The 22,547-nt window shown below is 36.5% G+C and overlaps 2 protein-coding genes across 2 annotated transcripts in view; both read left to right on the forward strand.

Moving 5' to 3' along the window:
- Nucleotides 1-22,547, forward strand: part of LOC116170367 — a 631,383-nt gene that overhangs the window by 226,438 nt on the left and 382,398 nt on the right. The window lies entirely within an intron of this gene.
- Nucleotides 1-22,547, forward strand: part of LOC116161086 (neurexin-1a) — a 66,201-nt gene that overhangs the window by 27,866 nt on the left and 15,788 nt on the right. Inside the window, exons 8-9 of the mRNA XM_031474298.1 lie at nucleotides 7,975-8,167; nucleotides 8,223-8,414. Of these exons, the coding sequence (XP_031330158.1) occupies nucleotides 7,975-8,167; nucleotides 8,223-8,414 (385 nt within the window). The remainder of the gene's footprint in view (nucleotides 1-7,974; nucleotides 8,168-8,222; nucleotides 8,415-22,547) is intronic.

The following is a 22,547-nucleotide window of genomic DNA, read 5'->3' on the forward strand; positions in this document are numbered from 1 at the left end:
GTAACTACTGACCACTAAATTGTTTACTGTGTTTTTGCGACTTCAACCTTAGGCTCCAAATAGTAACGAACGTATTCTGACTGAAAATGTCAACATTCAACCAGTGTTAGGACCCTAAATTTTACGTTGTGTCTTGTGGTATTTTAAGTTACAATTTTAGAGGTCGTCGTGTGCCAGTTCTTTTATTTGACGTAGCACAGAGACAAGATAAATTAAAGACATCGTAAGAGTTAATTAGGTTTATTCCTTAATTAACATTGGACTGCGTCCCCGTCGATGCAATTAGATCAATAAGTTTCAACAACTATAAACAACAGTGATATTAAATTACGTATTCAATTCAGTTATTCCATATAAATAAAATATTACCTTTGCAGTATTCCTATAATGGATTCGAACTGAACTAGTTAAATACATTTTGCATTTCACTTCACAATTCAAATTCGTCGATTGTGGTCATTTTTAGTAACGCTCCACTCATTGAACGACCAAATTGCCCGTTTAAGTTGCATATTTCTACATCTTTCCTCGGGCAACGGCTATGCGTGACTACCCTCCGAACGCTTACTTTACAAGTTAAATATCCATTCGTAATGCTGACTGGTTGTAGACAAATTGAGTGAATGTCAGATCTCGTCTGCAAACCTGCCCACTTTTATGTCGCGTATTTAAAGGGAACGCGCGCAAACCTCGCAAGTCGCGTTTTAAATATCTGTCGCTGGTATTTAGAGGACGCGCGCACCTCCGGCGACACAAATTCGGGCGCGTTCATGCATCTCGACGCGTCTGTCGTGCGACATAAATGTTTAAAATTTAAGATTTAAAAAAGCATTATGGCCCAGAACAAAAGAGGGATAATAAATAAATAAATGGCGCTGAATAAAACCGGCTTAACATAAATAACTTTCGTCTACGAAGTTATAAAGCTCGTACCCATTCGTTATTTCGATTTCAAAATTCGTCTTTTTTCGTATCTTGTCAAATAAAGGAGATATTGTAGTAACCCTCTTATCTCGCACACACTGTATATAAAACACTTTTCATTACACTTTTTCACTTCACAGTGCCATATTTTCTTCTTTTTTCTTACTTTTCTTCCAACCTATCAATTCAACTTGTTTTTCTTCAAAAAATCTTCTTGCTTGACTGTTCAAAATTTTCTTTAAATCTGTCTTCATGGCTCATTTTTATTCTTCTTATCGTTATCGCTGGGTTATTCTTCTCTCTGATTATCCACTGCTTCAAAAATCCTGTAGTATAAAACTGCTGGAATACTTCTAATTTCCTGACTAATTTCTTCAGTTGGTTTCGCTAATTCTTCTATTTCTTTTCCATCTTTGTCAAATTCTTCTTCACTCAGTAACTAGGAATACTGTGCCAATTCTTCGTTTCTTCTTTCGACTTCAATTTATCTGTTTTAATCTTCACTTCTTGTTCATGTCTTGTAGCGACACTGCTTCCTTTTTATTTTCTAAATGTTCTTGCTCTAAAACTGGCTATTCTTTCTTTCTTAACTCTTGATTGACCTTTCTTCCAATATTTCTTCTTCTTACACATTTTAACTTCTTCGAATTACTCTCTTATCCCCTCCAACTTCTCTAAACTAATTGGATGACTCTTCATGATATTCTTCATCTTCTTATATTTCTTCTGTAACTGGTTTTACATTTTTAATCAAATTATATATTTGAATGTTCTTCTTGGAAATTAACTGCTCTAATTTCTTGAATTTTAATTTGTTTCTAGTCTATTAATGTTTGGATCCAATCTCCTCCAATTTTCCTGATTTCTCCTAATATGATTCACATGTCTTCCATTATCATCTCTTCTTGTTTCTTGGTTCGTTACATTTGAATTATTGTTTCTGGGTCTTTCTTCTTCATTCGCCACTGGAATGCTTTCCAAAATATCTGTTAACTGTGATATCGTATTTATTACTCCTGATCCTATTAAAATATGTTCCACCTGAAATGACAACCAATAGTTGAGACTCCTTCATGGGTGGCTGAAGATGGTCGCTGTAACGTCCAAGCTGGGCTTGGTAAAGGCGTGGTGTACCTAGTCGCAAATGAATCTTCCCTTAGACTTCTTCAGACCAGTATTGTCTAATTCTTCCTTAAAATCCTCCCAGTTGTTTTTTTTAATTTGTTTCTTGTACATTCGTCTTAATATCCATTTGGATTCGCTCATCTAGTTTTTTCTCGTCTTCTATAACTTCTTGCCTTAAATCTCGTAACATCATTCGGGTTCTCTTCCGTTTTTCTTTCCATTTTACTTAAATCGTTCAACACTTTTCTGGTTTCAAACCCGAAAAAACTCTTCCCAAATAACTTTTTTTGCTTTTAACTAACACTGTTACCATTGAAAACCCGACCGCAAAATATTAACGCCGAAAATTCACCTTCCTGCTGGTTCAAAGTTTAATTTAATACTCCTTTTTCAAATCACACCGGTCTCCCATAAATTTTTTCGTAATTTTTTCACGTCAACAATGGCGTATTATTATTCCTCAAAATGGCGATGTCTAAATTGTCATTGGTTAGTGTGTTTCTTACTACCAACCTCAGATGGTTCTAAAGGTCGGTAATCAATCCCACTCTCTCCAAACCAAAGGTTTTCACGATACGCTCACGCCTATTAAAAATGATGTAATTAGACCCCCGTCGCTGCTATGTTGACGCCTAAGTACAACAACAGCCTATTGAAAATGACTAGTTAAAAATTGCACATATTTCGTTGACTACAATTATCCATATAAATTTTTCATATTATCAAGATCCGACTATGTGTCTCAGTGGTAGAGCGTTGGGCTACATAGCCGGAAGGTCGGGTGTTCGAACCTGGGCTGAGGTAAGAATTTTTCATCTGTTTCAGAGATGGGATTTTCCGTAGATTAGTTTCGAGCATTCTGCCGGCTACGCCGAATTAGGTTTTCCTACAGTTTTCCTAATTCGTAAGGTAAATACCGGAGTAGTATAGAACAACTTAAGACCTCATGTAGGGACACCTCAAAACTTTGACATCCAACACCCATCCCAACCGAAATTTTCTACTTTAATTTCCCAAAATATTGCCTATTCCTCCTGGGACACCCTGTAGAGGGTGTCATTTAATAAACGTTCATGTATTAGAAACCACCATCCTGAATTTTAATTTTAACCTTGTATGACAGATTTATTTATTTTTTAAATCAGTTTTTTTGTATAATTTTAAACTGAAGGTTTACCATTTTTTAGTTCCTACACTATATCCTCATGTTTCCCTAGAAAGCACGCCAAGTGGAAAAAAATATCAACTCACAAACCTATTTTAACGGTCGCGGTTTGGAAAGTTTAGTAAATGAGCTGTGCGTGAAATCTGAAAGCACCCATGACCATAGCCGTTTTGAAACAATAATATTCCGACAACTTCAGTTAACAAAAACTTTATAAACGTTTATTACCTTTCATAATATAAAGCGTAGATTGTTACACAAACATTTACTTACGTAGAGTGGTAGAGTACATACCTAATATTAATTTAATCGGACAATATTATTATAATGCAGAGTGAAATGCCGAATAATTTCATAATTGATTGATATAAAGTTACCACTAGGGACCTATAACGTGTTTCTTGAGAATAACAGTTCGTTAATGAAATTTATTATTGCAAATCACGTTTAAATAGAACTAATTTTTTAGGGGTTGTTTTGTGTCTAGATACGTAACAACTAACAGACCTCATAACTGAATACGTAACAGCGCTTCTCATTTTGTGTTGATCATAAAACAGATCTTTGAAATACGGAACCATTCAATGAATGTACCCAAATGGAAAATGTACTCTTTCCAATATGTCTACAGTTTTATTACAGCCACTTTAAATTTTCCTACATTTCAGCATATTTTCCAACATATGCGCATAATATGAAAAAAACGCTGACTTAGCAGTACACGGAAGTTTTCTGTGATTATTTCATCATCATTATCTCCCATCTCCCAATATTGATATTCAACTATGGCCCAATGGAAAAATAGATAAACTTGCAGGTTGGAATACATCCGAGTTTCAGCAAGTACCTACCTACGCGAAATCTACAACATTAATTTATACTTGAATACGTGAAATGTCTTCGTAGCAACTGAGGTGAAAAATTTAATATCAATAAATTTTCTTCAAAAGCAATAAAAGTTATACTATGTCTTAGACGACGATAATCAAAAGATTGCCAAAGCTGGCGTTCCCTGCAGTTACTGATATGACAAAGCAAAGGGTCCTGGCTATCGCGAATTCTCTCTGATCACTACACAATACATTAGATTAGATAAATTGAAGCTACGTACACCAAGCAAATATTTAATGATAAAATCTATAACAAATAATTTGAGATGAAACACATGTCTCTGCAGATAGCTTGGGATTCGGATTCGGTTTCACAAATATTACAGTTGACCAGCTAAGTTATACGAAATTACGAATTTATAATAGAAGTGGGTGTAAAAACTATGCAAGCGCAATGAAAATGAGCATAAAACCTTACAAAACAACAATTATCAAGCTACCCCTTATAAGTAACTACTACCGGGTGATCCAAAATGACTACGGACAGTTTTAATTTCCCGCAAAACTAAACATTTATAAAGTTGGTAACATGTCATTTATTTAAAAGCAGTGGTGGATCAATTTAATGGATCACTAAACAATAATCACAATTCATTAATTTAAAAAATTTAATTTATCAAGCACAGTTGCACGCTCCGGTTCATATATTTAAATATTTGTTCTAACGTTGCCCCAGGGATAGCCATGCTAATTAAACGATCACCGTAAAGTTCTTTTCTGTTGTTGACGTGCGATCGTTCTATCAACCTATTCTCATAAATGAATCCATGCTTCGTCTTCGAAACTATATGAAAACATTTTTTTTATTTATTTGCCTTTATTTTTGAGTGGGCGGGGTTTCAGTCAAAGCTGCTCTACCAACCCACCCACTGTACATTTACAAATATCCATGCCCGACCCCGGATTCGAACTGGGGGCCCTTAGCGCCACAGTCCAGTAGGTAGGTAGCATATTTCTCGTTGTTCTCGTTGAATTGCAGTAAGCACAACCCACAGAACTATTCTTTGTTACAACCAAGTCGAATATGAGCATCTTGTAAATGTGTTGCGTTTGATAGTACGCCTTTAAACGTAAAAAGTAAGGTACATGATCCTTATACAGGATTTTATTTGTACGTTGACAAAATATTGCACCTGCAAAGAACCTTTAAAAAGAACGGTTTGCTTTAAAAAGTATGGATCGCGGTACAGACAAGGAAATAAAAAATTTGCATAAAAAAAGGACGCCAATGGATACGATTACTGCATAAATATACCACCTACTAAACATGTTTGCTAATGGCTTAAGTAAAAACCACTTTCCGCGCCAAATTTAAACTGTCTGCAATTATTTTGGATCACCCGGTATAAGAATAGCTTATTCGTGATTCCTTTATAATTACTTTACTAACAGAACTCACAAAAACTCATGATTAACAACCACTTCTGCAAAAGGTCCCTTTACAAATCCGAATGTTTAAGGGAAGAACCTACCCTTCCAAGATAGGCGTGGAATAACGACCTCTGCAATAATTATGTTTGTAACAGGCTGTAACAACTTTCATAAAATCATGCAGAACATAAGAAACACTTAATTTTAAAACGTAGCGGGAGTCGGCGCAACGAAACAGACGGCCGGACGGACTCAAGCGACACCACGCGAACGGCTTCGCGCCTGGTCGAGGTCGGCGGTAGCAACAGTCTGGCGGGTCGGTCTCCGAAGCCTCGGGTGTGACCTGAACCGGAGAAACGGCAGCTCTTCGGAAAAGCTAAAACAAAATTACGGTAAACTCCAACGGAAATGAAAGCAACAAAACACTAACCGGCGGAAAAACAATTGCGGGAAAGCGAACAATATCCGGGATTTACGGAAAGTAACAAAAAGCTTGCCTTGCAATTAACGGAGCGGTAGCAAAAGTTCGCAAGAAGCCAATTCCCACAAGTACGGTACGGTAACTTAATGCAAAAGCAAAATGAAACGGTACGGATGCAAAGAAATGTAACTGGTGAAAGTGCAATCGGCAAACAGAATACGGTTAAAACACGAAACACAAAAGATGCAGAAGACAAAGAGTTACGTTTCGGCTAACCACAAAAAGGCAAAAGATCGATGATTTAAGGACGGTTCGGTTGCAAAAGTAAATTTATCCGCAGAGCCCAAAAATTTCGATACTTACAAAACGTAGCTTGCGAAGATGCAAAAGTAAAAAAAATCAAGATTTGAATACGGTACGGTTTCGAAAAAAAATAGTTCGATGAATTAACGTACTTACGGTAAACAAAATGGCTAAAGATCCAAATTCATAGTGCGTTTTCTATTTATCTAAACGTCCATTTCGAGTAGGGAATAACTGGAATTCCCATGTTGCACGCTTATAACGGACGATCAAAAATTAGTGGCGGTCGAGTCGCCTTTGGCAGTATGATTCCCCATCTAAACAAAGATTCCAAAGGTGACAGCAACTCATTTTGGTCGCATAGTACCTTCGATGCGTTCAAACAAATTAAACTGTTTCTAATTAATGAACCCTTTCCCCGACATCGGAAAAATATGGGACCGATGTTAAACTTCCCGTTTTTTAAGAGCGCTTCTTTTGACATAAGACTCAGCTCAATCGGACGGGTTTTCTGTAACTCACTTAAATGTCAATCCTTAATTTTACTTATCCAATTAGTCAAATTCGGCAGTCCAGGAATGCCATTTTGTTGCTTGGAATGTGAGGGTAAGTGGTGCAATCGGTTGTCACGTTGATATTTTCCTTAAACTGCACGACCTTTCCGGTTTCAATCTTAAATTTTCGTATACTAGTAGAAAACTAAAATCGATTAATCGATAATTAACGGAACCAAAATTTAATAAAATTGTTTCTCCCTCTTCTTCACCGGCAAGAGAGCTTTCGGCGGCTGTAAAAACAATTCACGTTTGAGGACTATAACTCTTTGGTCTTAGTAAGACAGCCCGGATCGCATCCCTCATTGCGAGGTGGGGATCGGACCTGAGGGTTTCCTCCCAGACCCGCGCGTGCCCAGGACTGCCTCGATCCTTGCACTCGCCCTAATCGTTTAGCCGTATGGAAACCTTCCGAGCCTCTGCCTCCACACCCAATGGTAAAGGCTCTAGTTCCAAAAGTGCCTCCATGGCGAAAGTTGGCGTGGTTTCCATGACTTCAGTGACTCCCAGGCAGGCGAGTGTTTGTACCTTACCTACTATAGTTGCTTCGTATATGTTCCCCTGCGCATGGCAGCCTTCTATACAAGTGCATCGTATACTATTATTGGTCTTCTCACTTCAGTGTAGAGCCAATATACTAGTCGAGGAATCAAGCCCCATGTGCAGCCAAAAGCCCTTGTACAGTCCCAACTCCCAGCCTATTACTAACATAATTGCCGAGGTCGTAATTCCACCTCTATCTTTGAAGGGTAGGTAGTAGTTTCTTTATTTTGCAGAAGTGGTTGTTAAGTTAATCATGAGTGTTTGTGACCTCTTTTACTAAAGTAATTATAAGGGAAACACAAATAATCTATTCATATAGCTATTAATTAGGGTATTTTTGTTGTTTTGTAAGGTTTGTGCATGGTCATCGCGGCCAGCTGTAATACTTTGAGTCCGAATCCGAATCCTAAGCTCACTTCAGCTTCTGCCTCTCCAATGTGACTAATTAATTTAAATTTGTACACAACATTCTTACGTGGCATTGGTCTGGCCGATAAATCAACTGAACTTTCATTGCCAAAATTCACTCGTAGTTGTTGTAGATATACATGTGAAATTTGTCTCGTATTTGGCATTTTATAATGAAACAATATAATATCTTCTTCTATAGCTTGCTAATATTGTTATAAAGTAGAATTTTATTAATTACTGTACTTTAGTTATTTTTTCTGCTTACAGGTCGACTTATTTGCAATAGAAGTATACAACGGCCACATCTACGTACACGTAGATTTGGGTTCCGGCTCGTGGAAGCAAAGAGGGTCGCGTCGCCGTATTGACGACGGTGGGTGGCACGATGTCATCTTTAGACGAACCGGAAGAGACGCGCGGATTACTGTCGATGGATTTCATACAGATTTTAAAACGCCAGGTGACACGCACATTGAAATTGGACGATCTTATTTTATTAGGTTTTCGCGTTTCAGAGGGGTCCACTAGCTTGGAACTGGATGGAAACCTTTACGTGGGAGGATTAGGACCTCCATTTTCGGAGATTCCAGTTCCGCCAGCACTTTGGACTGCGGTACTCGGCCAGGGATTTGTGGGATGTCTCAAGGACCTAATGATGAATAGTAATTACGTCGACGTTGCTGCTTTCGCTAGGGAACAAGATTCGGGTAAGACAACTTGTATTTTTAAGCACGCATCATGTGTGGTGCACATTAAATTAACTCTGATGTATCTAATAAAAAATGAAGGTAGCACTTCTAAAGACGCCGGCGCCGGCGTGGCTCCACAGAGAGTTCTAGATGCTTTCTCATACCTACAATGTTTCATACTTGAATGAACATTATGATGGTTTCCGTTATGCCTGCTTCCTGACAACAACCTATGTGAACAATTGTCTCTTGTAGTGGAAAACTGAAATCAGTCAATTAAGCCCCAAAAATTCACCATTTTCAGCAAACGACATCGCCCGTTAACCCATTAATAACATTTTTAAAGTATATTAATTGTTCTTACCGCACTCTACAGGGAAAAAACTCTCAATTCGGGCTGCAATAGCAGATGTGGTACTTATCAGGATGATTGAGTGGCAATAAATTAGTATTACTCCACTACTACCTAATTATTGGATTGCAGATACCACGCAACATCTACTTGAAACAGAGATATGTCAAATGGTTTAATGACTAATCTACATTCCATCTCCGTGACGGCCTCCCAATTATGTAACAGCACCAAAGAGAACGCGTATTTCAGTCATTTGGCTACCATGGAAATAATATTAATTTACCTACCTAATGATATCAATTTGAATTTTCGGCATTGAAATTTACGCTTTGAGAAGCACACATTAATGAAACCTAAAGGCATTTGTAGAAATAATTATAGGTACAATAGGTATTTTCCGGTTGTTGTGTTTACATAACTCCGGTTGTTGCTTTCGACTGTAAATACGTGAAAAGGGTGCTTTACTTTACGGGTACCTATTTACGACAATACGCCAAGTTATTTTAATATCCAAATAATGATAACAGACGTGTATATTTAGATGAGGGTCGAGTCAGAACAAAGGAACTTCTTAATACCTACATAATTTTGATAACGAAATGGAAATTCTTAAAATCCAAATGTTCTGGTGATTGCTTTATGCACTGAAGGTTGCTGACTTTACTGGTGAACTGGAAAACTATTCTGTGTTGATTTTAGACAATTAAATGCCGTAACCAAAATAGACGCATATCCTTTACCATACGCACCAGCTATTTTAGATCGGTTACGTGACGCCGAGTACATTAGCAGTTTGGATATTAAATCAGCTTTTTGGAAAGTTCCACTCTCACACACTTCTCGTGAGTATACCGCCGTTACTATTCCGGGAAGAGGGTTATACCATTTTAAACGTATGCCTTTTGGCTTAACAAACGCACCGGCTACGTGGCAGCGTATAATTGATTCAGTTTTGGGAGGTAACTTACAACCCGTTGTTATAGTTTATTTTGATGATATTAATGTCATTTATCCCAATTTCTCTACGCAGCTTCAAACCGTAACACAAATGATCGACTTACTTCAGCTCGATTTACTGTTAGTCGTGACTCGTGAGAAATGTCAATTTTGTGGACCTCAATTAAAGTATTTAGGTTATATAGATCAACATGGCTTAAGTCCAGGTCCTGAGAATGTCACTGCTATTTTACAGATTCATTATCCGAGTAATGTTAAAGATTTGAGATGTTCCTTAGGTACTACCTCTTGGTAGACGCCTCATTTCTGAATATGCTACTATGCACCTTTGAATGCGCATCAGAAAAAGAATAACCCTTGGAAATTGTCGGAATCTTGTGAAACTTCTTTTGTTTGTCTTAAAGAATGTCTAATTAATGGACCCATTCTTAGTTGTCCTGCCTTTTCTGTGCCGTTTACAAACTGACCCCTCTTCGTTTGGTGCTGTTTTGATCCAAGAATTTCCAGAAGGTCAAAAAGTAATTTATGTACATCAACATAATTAGAAGGAATAGGTATGTTTTTGTTTTGAGAAGGTAAGAAAGTACATAGAGTTGATGGCCTTCGAGGAAAACCAAGGTTCGGTAAATTCGGTGGAATCACCTCAGGTGAATTATCAAGTCCCAAAACGAACTCGATGGGGGGGGGGGGGGGGGAGGTACAAACCAAATAAAGTACCAAACTAAAGGCTGGTTTATTGTGATTAAATGACAAAATAAAAATTGTCTCCCCAATGGAATAGTGTAACATACAAATATTCAAATGTCAAAATTATAAGTTACATCACACACAAAAAGCTTAGTAACTTGGCTTTACAATTGAAATATACCACTTTAACAAAGCTCCAATCAAGAATGATCGATTAAATTGATTACTTGATTTTAAAACAAGTTTCCACAAAGAAATTGATGTTCCGAACACAAATCCGCACGTATAGGCCCAATACACGCAAAACATAAAAATGCAACCTTAATGTAACTTAGACTTCATCCAAAGAAGTGAGCTCAGTTCCCGGATCCATAAACTTGCAAACAAAAGGAAACTTCCAACCCGCAGAGCTCGGAATGCAATGAACTGAATAATGGTTGAAAAATTTCTAAGTTGGTCGGGAGTAATATATCACGTTATGTCTTCTACCGTAAACTGGCGGTCAAGGGCCAATACTAGATAGATAAAGGTAATTTTCAGTTGCAGTGAAGTGTTGGTTAAATTGGAATATATACGTGTAGTAGTACAACATAGACTACTTTCTAAGTTAATCTCAGTTTCTCCCATAAAAGATAAATTTTCTTCTTTTAATATTGAGGCAGCATAACAAAGGCCTATTAATTCATTTACACTAATGCAACTAATTTACTTATATTATCATTAGAAATAAAAAAAACACCTGAACGTACGTACATGAAGCACAATAAAATAATATATTTCAAATTTATATACATTCATCACTCGGTTTAATCCGTTCTTCCACGCACCCTTCCTTTGCATTTATATAAAGGCAGCGTTTAGACATTTTGTACTGCCTGCCACTGTCATTGATCTTATTTAGGTCCCAGTTACCTCTTCGTTGTGCGTGTCGTAAATACATTGCCACAATATAAATTTTAAACTTTTAAAATTGTGTAAAGTTGTGGGCGACACTAATGCGGATTAAATGCTTTTTCCCTTTTTTTATTGTTACTTTATTAGAATAACAATTTATCAATTCACTTAATCGCTTTATATTCTGAACAGCTCGGTCCGTATCATCTCTTTTTTATTAATAGTAATAAACGCCCAATTTCGAATGAAGGTTGCACAAGAAGCTTGTACAGGAATAAAAAGTAGTGGGCTCTCTTGAAGATTCTTCACTAGTTACTTGCACTGGACCATCTAGTAAAACAATTAAATGCAAGTTATTCTCTTACTTTTTTGTAAAACAATGTTTAATTTGTTTTACCATTGAATTACCACTGCACCATCGATTCGCCGCTGCTCTTACAGGGTGGATCGGATTAGAATGACACCCTTACCACACTGATATTATTCATATTGAATTGATTTGTTCAAGGTGCAGGTAAAAACTATTAAACTGTTATTATTACAATTTTTATTAAAATCAAATTGTTCGGAGGTCATCTGAGTCATGCAGAACCCAATTCTGACAGTAATGGTGAATTTACTTTAAAAATTTAAAAAGCTCGGTAAATTTCTTGCAGTTTTTATTTATTGTTGACAAAGTGTACTTCTATTCTTAAATGTTTGTAAAGAATCATATCTTCCGACGGAGTGTGGTATTGACATTCTATAATAATAAAGATAAATCGTTCGGTTCCTAAACAATTTACGAAACTCTATTAACGTTGCTACATTTTACCCTCGCGTTCTTTTTATTTATTTCTCGAATCACTTAAAGAATAAAATACTGCTGCGTGTTGGGGTGTAAGGATTTCAGTTCTACAACGTTTATAAATACAATCGCGATCTTACATACAACGTTACCTTTTTGCAACTTTATCTTATACCTATTTTTATTCGACGCAACCTGCCAAACATAATATGATTTTGTATAAACTAAAAGCTTTGTAAATAGTAGGTACAACCACACAGTTACTTATTAACATAAAAAAAGTAACTTTTAAACTTCTTTCGTCGTAATTCATAAATAAAAAAGTGTAGTCTAGACTTTTCGTTTCCAACATTTATAGTTATGGAAATAAGTACTACAATCACTTACCTGTCAACGTTAGTGTTATTTAGTAGCTTACCGATGGCCATCCGTCCCTCCCTAGCCAAATCGAACAAGTTAAAAAATAATCGTAAACGATTTACATAAAGCGCATTTCCACTTGCATTCATTTCCCATTTGTAAGATGCAACTTCTGTTAAAATCGTAAACATTCGGCCACAAATATGAAAGATAGCGTTGCACATGGGCATTGGGCAATCCATTTTTGACGTGCTACTTCAATTTCAGTTTATGAGAAGAATTTCATTTCAATGCTTTTCTAAATAAGAAAGTTGGAACTGCGCATGCGCAAACCTAAATTTTAAAACTAATGTTAGATTTTCCTTTGTTCCAAGCGCCTAAGTATCAAATTTCACTTAAATAGTTCCATAGATAAAAAAGTTGGCACTGCGCATGCGCAAAACCAAATTTTGAAACTGGCGTTTGATTTTCCTTTATTCCAAGCACCTATGTATCAAATTTCATTTAAATGCTTCCATAAATAAAAAAGTTGACACTGCGCATGCGCAAAACCAAATTTTAAAACTGGCGTTAGATTTTCCTTTATTCCAAGTGCCTATGTATCAAATTTCATTTAAATGCTTCCATAAATAAAAAAGTTGACACTGCGCATGCGCAAAACCAAATTTTAAAACTGGCGTTAGATTTTCCTTTATTCCAAGTGCCTATGTATCACATTTCATTTAAATTCTTCCATAAATAAAAAAGTTGGCACTGTGCATGCGCAAAAACAAATTTTGAAACTGGTATTTGATTTTCCTTTATTCCAAGCGCCTATGTATCAAATTTCGTTTAAATTCTTCCATAAATAAAAAAGTTGCCACTGCGCATGCGCAAAACCAAATTTTGAAACTGGCGTTAAATTTTCCTTTATTCCAAGTGCCTATGTATCAAATTTCATTCAAATACTTTTATAAAAAAAAAAGTTTGCAATTCGTTTTATAAATGGTCGAGATGCGAAAAGGGCACTGTAAATTTTGAATCGATTCGACTCAACTTTTGGCATTGCGTATTATATGGCTAAAGCTATGCCCGTATTGAATTTCATGCAATTCAGTTCATAACTAACGGAGATGTAAAAGCGATCGGACATTTCTAAACAAAATTATCGTTCACGCGGACAGATAGAGGGACAGACAGGCAAAGGAACAGACGGACAGACCAACAGACAGACGACAGACAACAATACAAAATTATAAATGATCTCTAGGATGGTTAATAAACGGCAAAAGTGTAAAATTATGGAACATGTAAAAAACGGTTTGTTGGTTTTTTTACAATAACTTTTTTAGCAATAAACGCAGAAAAAATTCCTTCCTTGGTGCAAGCCTCGACACCATAACGAACCAAATAGCGAAAAAAGTAGAACAATAGCTCTTAAGATAAAGAACTAGTAGCGTCGCAAAACGAGCGGACGGACGGACGGACAAAGTGGCCACAATAGTGCATTTTTTTAGCGCATTTCCACAAAAATAAAAATAAAATGCGCTATTGTGGCCACTTTGTCCGTCCGTCCGTCCGCTCGTTTTGCGACGCTACTAGTTCTTTATCTTAAGAGCTATTGTTCTACTTTTTTCGCTATTTGTTTCGTTATGGTGTCGAGTCTTGTACCAAGGAAGGAATTTTTTCTGTACCGCTTACAAAAAAAGTTATTGTAAAAAAAACAAAAAAACCGTTTTTTACATGTTCTATAATTTTACACTTTTGCCGTTTATTAACGATCCTAGAGATCGTTTATAATTTTGCATTGCTATCTGTCGTCTGCCTGTTGGTCTGTCCGTCTGTTCCTTTGTCTGTCTGTCCATCTATCTGTCGTGTGAACGATTACTTTGTTTAGAAATGTTCGATCGCTTTTACATCTCCGTTAGTTATGAACTGAATTGCATGAAATTCAATATGGGCATAGATTTAGCCATATATTACGCAATGCCAAACGTTGAATCGAATCGATTCAAAATTCACAGTGCCCTTTTCGCATCTCGACCATTTATAAACCGAATTGCAAACTTTTTTACTTATAAAACTATTTGAATGAAATTTGATACATAGGCACTTGGGATAAAGGAAAATCAAACGCCAATTTCAAAATTTGGTTTTGCGCATGCGCAGTGCCAACTTTTTTATTTATGGAAGAATATAAATGAAATTTGATACATATGCACTTGGGATAAAGGAAAATCAAACGCCAGTTTCAAAATTTGGTTTTGCGCATGCGCAGTGCCAACTTTTTTATTTATGGAAGAATTTAAACGAAATTTGATACATAGGCACATCGAATAAAGGAAAATCAAACGCCAGTTTCAAAATTTGGCTTTGCGCATGCGCAGTGCCAACTTTTTTATTTATGGAAGAATTTAAATGAAATGTGATACATAGGCACTTGGAATAAAGGAAAATCTAGCGCCAGTTTCCAAATTTTATTTTGCGCATGCGCAGTGCCAACTTTTTTATCTATGGAACCATTTAAGTGAAATTTGATACTTAGGCGCTTGGAACAAAGGAAAATCCAACATTAGTTTTAAAATTTAGGTTTTCGCATGCGCAGTTCCAACTTTCTTATTTAGAAAAGCATTGAAATGAAATTCTTCTCATAAACTGAAATTGAAGTAGCACGTCAAAAATGGATTGCCCATGCGCAACGCTATCTTTCATATTTGTGGCCGGATTTTTACGATTTTAACAGAAGTTGCATCTTACAAATGGGAAATGAATGCAAGTGGAATTAATGCGCTTTATGTAAATCGTTTACGATTACTTTTTAACTTGTTTTTATTTTTGTGGAAATGCGCTAAAAATAGTACCTCGGCCGATACATATTCGATTCAGACCCAACGTTGACTGATTGGCGGGTATCGACGCATGGAGAGATGCGTCGAAGGTCATACCTTATGTGTATCATAGTTCCAAAAAATATTTTTTTAAATTTATTTATAGCCATTCCATTTATGATAATAGTTATTTACATAAAAGTCAGAAAAATGACACACTACTGGCGAGTACTTTAATTGCCGAGTCAGTCATGTCATTTTACTGACGAGTTTTGTATTAAATTTTACCCGAAATCCTATTTTAATATTAAAAATTTCAATTTTCATATAGAACTTTTGATTAATGTCAATCTGTCAGTGATGACAGGAATCAATATAGACAATACCAATGTACCAGGTGCGGCCGGAAAAGTGACAGGTGGAATAAACGATGGTCTGGTCATGGAACCTGACATTTTCTGACATAAATTAGGCATAAAAATGAAGGTATCATGACGATTTTGGGTGAAATCCATTACAATGGGTGGTTTTTTTTTGTAATTTTTACAATATATTCATTGTAGTATTTTTTTGCTTTTCATAACTCTAGTAGGCCACCCTTTTTAATTTTTGTCAGTTTTATGTCCAGCCGTTTACTATTGGCAAAACCATAAAATTTTCAACTAAAACATATCGCCGTACGTAGGTGACATTGAGGATTTAATTATGAAGATAAAACTATAAAGATAATGTAATTAATAAGTTTATCAAATGAACAATTTAATAATCATGAAGTGAAGCATCTATTTGACAAACGGAAACATGATCTAATTGAAAAACACACAACATTCAGTTTCTTTCTTCAACATCCCCCTGAAACTTAATGTATCTGGGGCATTCACTACGAATATGATAAAATGTCAGACAGTCGTTCTCTATAAGTTGTCTCACAAAGTGGTGGCGAATATCAATATACAGAGTACAAATTCCCAAGTTTTTCTTCGGCCTCATAAATTTTCGAGACGATTTCTTTATCCAAATAATTTCTGAGTAAGTGATGGAGATTGATGTATACTCAGCCGCAGTATTTAATATTGATAATTCATTTTGATAAATGAAATTGTAATCAATGGTTAGCCGTCGACCCTAATCGTTGGCCCAATCAGCGACGGTAAAAGCTTTCATGTCTTCATCGTTGCTCTTGAATCCTATCACATTTTTTTTAATTCTTAAAAAATGCGCCAAAAATTGAAATAACTTATATTGATCGATGCGTTGATATGTTCTTCCACAGAATTAATTGTCCTTTTTACCTTTTTACCGGTTGCCGTTTTATTTATAATAATCTTAGCATCTCATGGAAACAAACCAGGTGCACAACTTTTATTAATAAACTGGTTTTTTAATGTAACTTGCCACTCTAAAAAATAGCGCAACGAAATATGTTGCACCTTGCACCCCAACTCTGTCGTGGTAACAATGTATATAAACGCGAGCACCATATTCCAATAATGCACCGAAACGAAAAGGATCGCTTACGTGTTAATACGGTAACGCTTCGCAATATTCCCGGCTACTACCAGAAATTCCTCTTTTTTATTAAATCCGCTACTTTACTTTATATTAGTTAACTCGTAATGACGACTCACCCTAACACTAAATTTTGTCGAACTTGCGGCACAGTTTTCACTTGAAATCTGATGAAAAACTTCAACCTTCGTAATACATTATCACGTACAACTACGCGCATGATAAATCTTTCCGTATACCTCGAGTATACGGCTTTCGGTTCTCTCATGGCTCTAGTATAATAATGAGAATTAGACACTACACAACGAGCAATAAGTCTATCTTAAATTTGAGTTAGATTATTTCTTGTCGCCATAGGTCTAATGGAGTTTTTGCGAAAAGTTTAGTAGTGGCGACGCGCCTTCTCAGAATAAATCGTCTTTTTTTAATGTAAACTAGACACATGACTTATTTTCAGTGTGGATGTAACTTCGAAACTTGGTTAAAAATAGAAAAATAGTTTATTCAGTCATGTAAAAATGTAATACGGCGCTGATTTAATATATCCTCCATATAAACTTTTTGTCATTACTTTTATTTGATTTTTTAGGCTAGTTTGTTATTTACAAGTAGGTTAGTACGTAAACAACGTTGTATTGATTAACAATCCTTAATGTAAGAAACTAAAGAAAAACAGGTAGACTTGACACATTACTTTGAAGTGCTTGGCTACGACCCAGAGGTATCCCGGTTCGAATGCAGGCGAAGGAGCCCTTATAAAGTGAAGTGAAATAATAAACTGAAAGAAAAAAGCGCAGTAATTATAAAATTTTTAATTACAAATGGTCCTTGATTTAATAGGGTCATAAAAAAGAAATGCTAATTTACGAAAAGAAACTTGTTGGTAAGTACTTTCGTAACTGTATACCCTAAAAGATTTTTTTAAGGCTGACAATCGCCGGCTGTGATGCGGCATAGCCGACGTATTTAGTAGCATTCGCATCGCTCATTGGTGTTTTGATTTTTTAACTAATGTCACTCATTATTGATTTTTCTGATATTTCTTCAATCCCACTTCTTAACATTAATTCAACGGCGCATTGTACTAGCCATACAGCAAACGGAAAAGTACGTGGACGCCGCAGAAACAAATAAGAGATTTTCACCTACAAGTACAACGGAGCGATTTACAAGATCGTTAGTACTTGCAGTTATAATTCAGCAACATATATTGAAGTGTAGGCCAACAAACTTAGTGTGCAAGTAGGTCACAGGTATAATTACATGTCGGTAATGTAGAAACTCATCTATCGATTGACGCGCCAAAACCAATTCTTACTAAGATGGCTGGTCCAAATAAAAATGCACTGTCATCCACGTACGGTGTAGGTAATGCGTATATATCCGTATAATCAGCGTAAAAGGCATTCCAAAAGAAATAGCGATAAGAACTTAAGAGAAGACCCGAAGTCAGAAATGTAATGGCCTACAAAGAGACATTTACATGCAATTAATGCGAAAGCAGAAACTTGACAGGGGAAAGAAATAAAACTGCGCGAGCAAGATAAAATTAAAGGGTGCAGCGAACCTCGAGAAGGAAAAGGGAATTGGCCACGGCTAACCAGGGGAAATGGGTCTTCCCGTGAAACAACCACCGAAGTTTGAAAATGCTCATATAATTTTTGAGTGCTAGCCGTGAACAAGTCACGCCAAAAAATAAATAAAAAATATAAAATAAGAATACAAGCTTTGTAAATCCTTGGGCACTGGTGGGTATTTACAAACAATCCATATGCACAAATAATATTTCATTGCATAAAAAGTAAATAAATTATCAATTCTGGGCAAGGATACACTTAACTAAATGCCAAAATCGCACATAATTCAAATTAATTCAAACTTTCATACCCCATTAATAAATGGGTTTCGGATTGCGATATAGGTAAAACAAAGATAGTTAGTTTACATTATACCTACATATGGCATAACCTAAAGAGAAACATGTTGACAAAGAGGAATTCTATGAAAATAACTACCTAAAGAGGATACACCAAGTCCTCATTCGCGTAAAGACGCTTAGATAATTAATTTAAACCATTTTAGCGTGATGACTCTGGAATTTTGCCATTTAAATCAACATTTTTCGCCAAAATCGACCTGTCATTTCAACGACAAAAGCAAAAGTGATAGCGATAGTACATTGCGAATGTAGGTATGTAGTATGTTCGAATTAAGAAGTATTCAGCAGGGTAAAAAACCGTTACAAACTTCACTTCTTTAATCTGACATACATTTAGTTTTATCATGACTTAAATCTCGTTACACACTCTCTTGTTTCTTGCACAAAACTTTACAATTAAACAGGACTTACCTACTGTTTTACCAAACAATAAAAAAAAGCTTCGGTAACGGAAAAACTGCCAAACCCACACAAACAAATAAACAAACAAACAGCTACGTTTCAAAGTCCACCACAAAAAAACACGATTCACGTCTTCCTCTCCTATTTAGAATAATTTCTCTTTCATTACAACTTTCCGAACCGTCTCATCCTTCTTATCAAATTAAGCGTCGTCAAAAAATTAACATCTGTCTACTTCGGCGATAACACGTGCTTATCTTCAAATTAATTAGCCCACGCAGCGATAATGGAACTTCTTATCGCAACGACAGTTTTTACAAAAGAATAAACTTAATTTAATAACAGGCAATTTTCCTACAATTATATAAACAAATTCAAGAAATTATTTAAACAAAATTAATAACGTTAAATAATTCTGAAACAAAATCACAATTGACCTCGAATTCAAATGATATGATTAACATTGCGTTCAGTCCCAAATAACAACCAACTTTTAGCGTTAAAAATTGAAATTTACACCTACAGGGTGACCCATCGCAATTATAGGTGCTCAGGTCAAACAGAACGTCTGCATGACACTGTATATACGAAGCTATTCATTTTCTCCACACTGACATGAAACCGGAAAGGGGGGGATGACATTTGGTGCATTTGACAAGAGGGAAATTCACTACACGGAACTTTTTAGGCGTCAAAATGATGAATTACCACACAAATAATGCAGTGCACATTGTCGCCCAAGTATTAAATTCAAACTTAAAGCACAGACACAATAATAGTAGGTATTTCAATTTGTGCTTAAAGAGAAAAATCTGAATCAACTATTCTTAATTTTAAATAAACATTAGCTTTGTGTTCACTTTCCGGAATTTCAGTTGAAAGGAATTCAAAAGTATACGTCTACCATCTCGTCGCTTTTTATTTCCTGTGCATTTTCTGCAATGTTCTGCCATTATAACCATTATACACTTGCAAGCGCCCGTGGCCACATCCTGAGTCGAACACCAAACATTCATTTCCCTAACGTAAAGAATTTCTGATATTCTGGTATGCTTTATTTCTCTCGTACAAAAATTATCTATTTTTCCATTATCCTTAATCTTCAAGTTCTAACTGTTCTTGTGTGAGTTTCTAATCGATTAAAATTGCATCCATCCTCATGTTGAGAAGGCGTTTCAGATAACAAAAAAAGGAAGTGCGCGCTTCAACTGGATCTTATCGTTTATTTTCCACCCCTAAAACGCTGCTGCCGTATGCTGTGTCTGCTTCCATTGTTATCATTTACTCATTTACGTATTTGGAACTTATTTTTGGTTGGATATTGAATGTAACTATGACAAAATTAGCTTTAGGTGTTCTATAAAGAGCAAGGTTTCCAGTTCCGGTCAGTCGACAATAAAACTTTCAGAAGGAGATTCGTAGACGCTAAAGATCAAAGTTACAGCGTGGTGATAGTAGAATAATAGAAGGCTTCCGCTTACAATCCTAGATGATTTCATCCGAACTGAAATGATATCATAAATTTGGTCATAATCGTTTCACAAAAAAGCGATCTCATTTCATCTGAGAAAAGTGAAATAACAATGGGGTCGAGAGCAGTTATAAAATTTATTTGAGAAGGGTTCGGGTATTTGAGTGTAAGTTTTATGAAATAAAAAATCAAAGTTAGGAGATTTTTCCAATTCCTATTTCAGATATAGTTGCAAGGTGGGTGGTGGGCGAGTATTATTAGTATTAGAATACAGTATTTACTCTATGGTATTAGCTATTGGCACAAGTCGTTTGCACCGTTTAAATGCATAGAAAAAATAGGCGTGAAAGTGTATATAAAAGGGACGTGATGCGGATCACTGTAAATAAATTACGGGAAATAATACATGGCCTGGAATGACCCTTGTCTTCCAAATGCTATGCCAACGACTTCCTTTAGATCAACGTTAATCTCATTTTTTACGTTTACCTACCTGTCCATTGCACTTACATGTTTAATCAGTCACTCTAGAATATTTCTGGAACATCGTCCGGCCCAGGTGCATTACTTGATTACAAATCGAATACCTCGAGAGACTTTTTAGTGGTACGATGTATTGTTGAGGTAGTACGCAAAATTTTAGTTTATGTAATTTTTTGTGTTCTGAAAAAGACTGATCGCGCTGCAGATGGTGTCGTTTTTGATCAGTTAATGTAGGCCAGATGGATGTGACAAATGACTGCTTTATTTAATTGACAGAACGTTTGAACGTATGAAATTTGCAGGTGTGTCTTTTATAAAATTTCTTTATCTTGTGAAATTATTGTTAGGCATTATTTTTGTACAAAATGGACAAATGGCCAGGCAGGATTAAAGCGATACGCGGCTTATTAAAGATGTTTGAAAAAAGAGAGATCAGTTTTTCCGCCAGATCGACGGCGCTCAAGTATTCAGTTTGACTCGCGTTTTAAAGTTTGATTTGAAGTCACGGTAGTTTATTCGTGATCTCACTTGCATTTTAGTAAGGTTTTAGTTCCCAGTTTACGTCATCCATGAGAAGTTTGTGAATAGCGTTGATAAAGAACTTTAATTCCACCCAAAAGAGCACCTCTGAAACTGCGGATATGTTCAGAAATCTTTGATTAATATTCTCATCAAAAGTCAAAGCTTTTTTTACGGCGACATAGAAGAATCATGTGTACAGGGTCAGACTTGTGAGCAGTGTTTGCACGTATCAATATTTCTGAGCTCCGAGCTGAGTCTGATGAACCGTCTCTTTCGGATCACAGGCACATTCTTTTCCAACTAAACCTGTCATTCAATGGTGGGCCCTGTAGGTTTCGGAATCCCCGAACCACCAACTGGGACTGCTATGTTGAAAAACTGACAGAACGGTTGGATAAACCACCTTTGCTCTGCCGGAAAGCAGGGCAGGTGGAAGAGGCGGCGGCAATGATAAGCGACGCTATAACGGCGTCGTTTGAAGACAGCTGCAAGCTGCGAACTGTTCGGGGAATGAAGAGAACACCTTGGTGGAACTCGGACCTTGAAAAAGTTCGTAAAGAGGTTCGAAGGCTCTTTAACAGGGCCATGCGTACTAAGTTACCTGCGGACTGGGAGGATCACAAACTCGCACAGCGCAGGTATAAAGACCACATTCGACGGTCTAAACGGGGATCGTGGAGGACTTTCTGTGGCAACATGGAAGGGCTTCCCGAAGTTCAAAAACTTCGTAAGATCCTTTTGAAAGATCCAGGGCAAAAAGTGGGGACGCTGAGGCTTCCATGCGGCAGATTTACATCTAACGCGGGTGAGGCCCTCACATGTCTCCTGGAAACACACTTTCCAGGCTCTGGAGACTATGTAACTTCGGAACCGCCAGAAGGTGCTACCCGGGTCGGTGCAAGGCCGATCGACTGGAGAGTAGCTGCCGGGGTTGTTACCGAGGGATCCCTGAGATGGGCTATCAATACGTTTAGCCCA

The sequence above is a fragment of the Photinus pyralis genome, unplaced genomic scaffold (genome assembly GCF_008802855.1).
Source record: "Photinus pyralis isolate 1611_PpyrPB1 unplaced genomic scaffold, Ppyr1.3 Ppyr1.4_LG1, whole genome shotgun sequence".
Classification (NCBI taxonomy): domain Eukaryota; kingdom Metazoa; phylum Arthropoda; class Insecta; order Coleoptera; family Lampyridae; genus Photinus; species Photinus pyralis.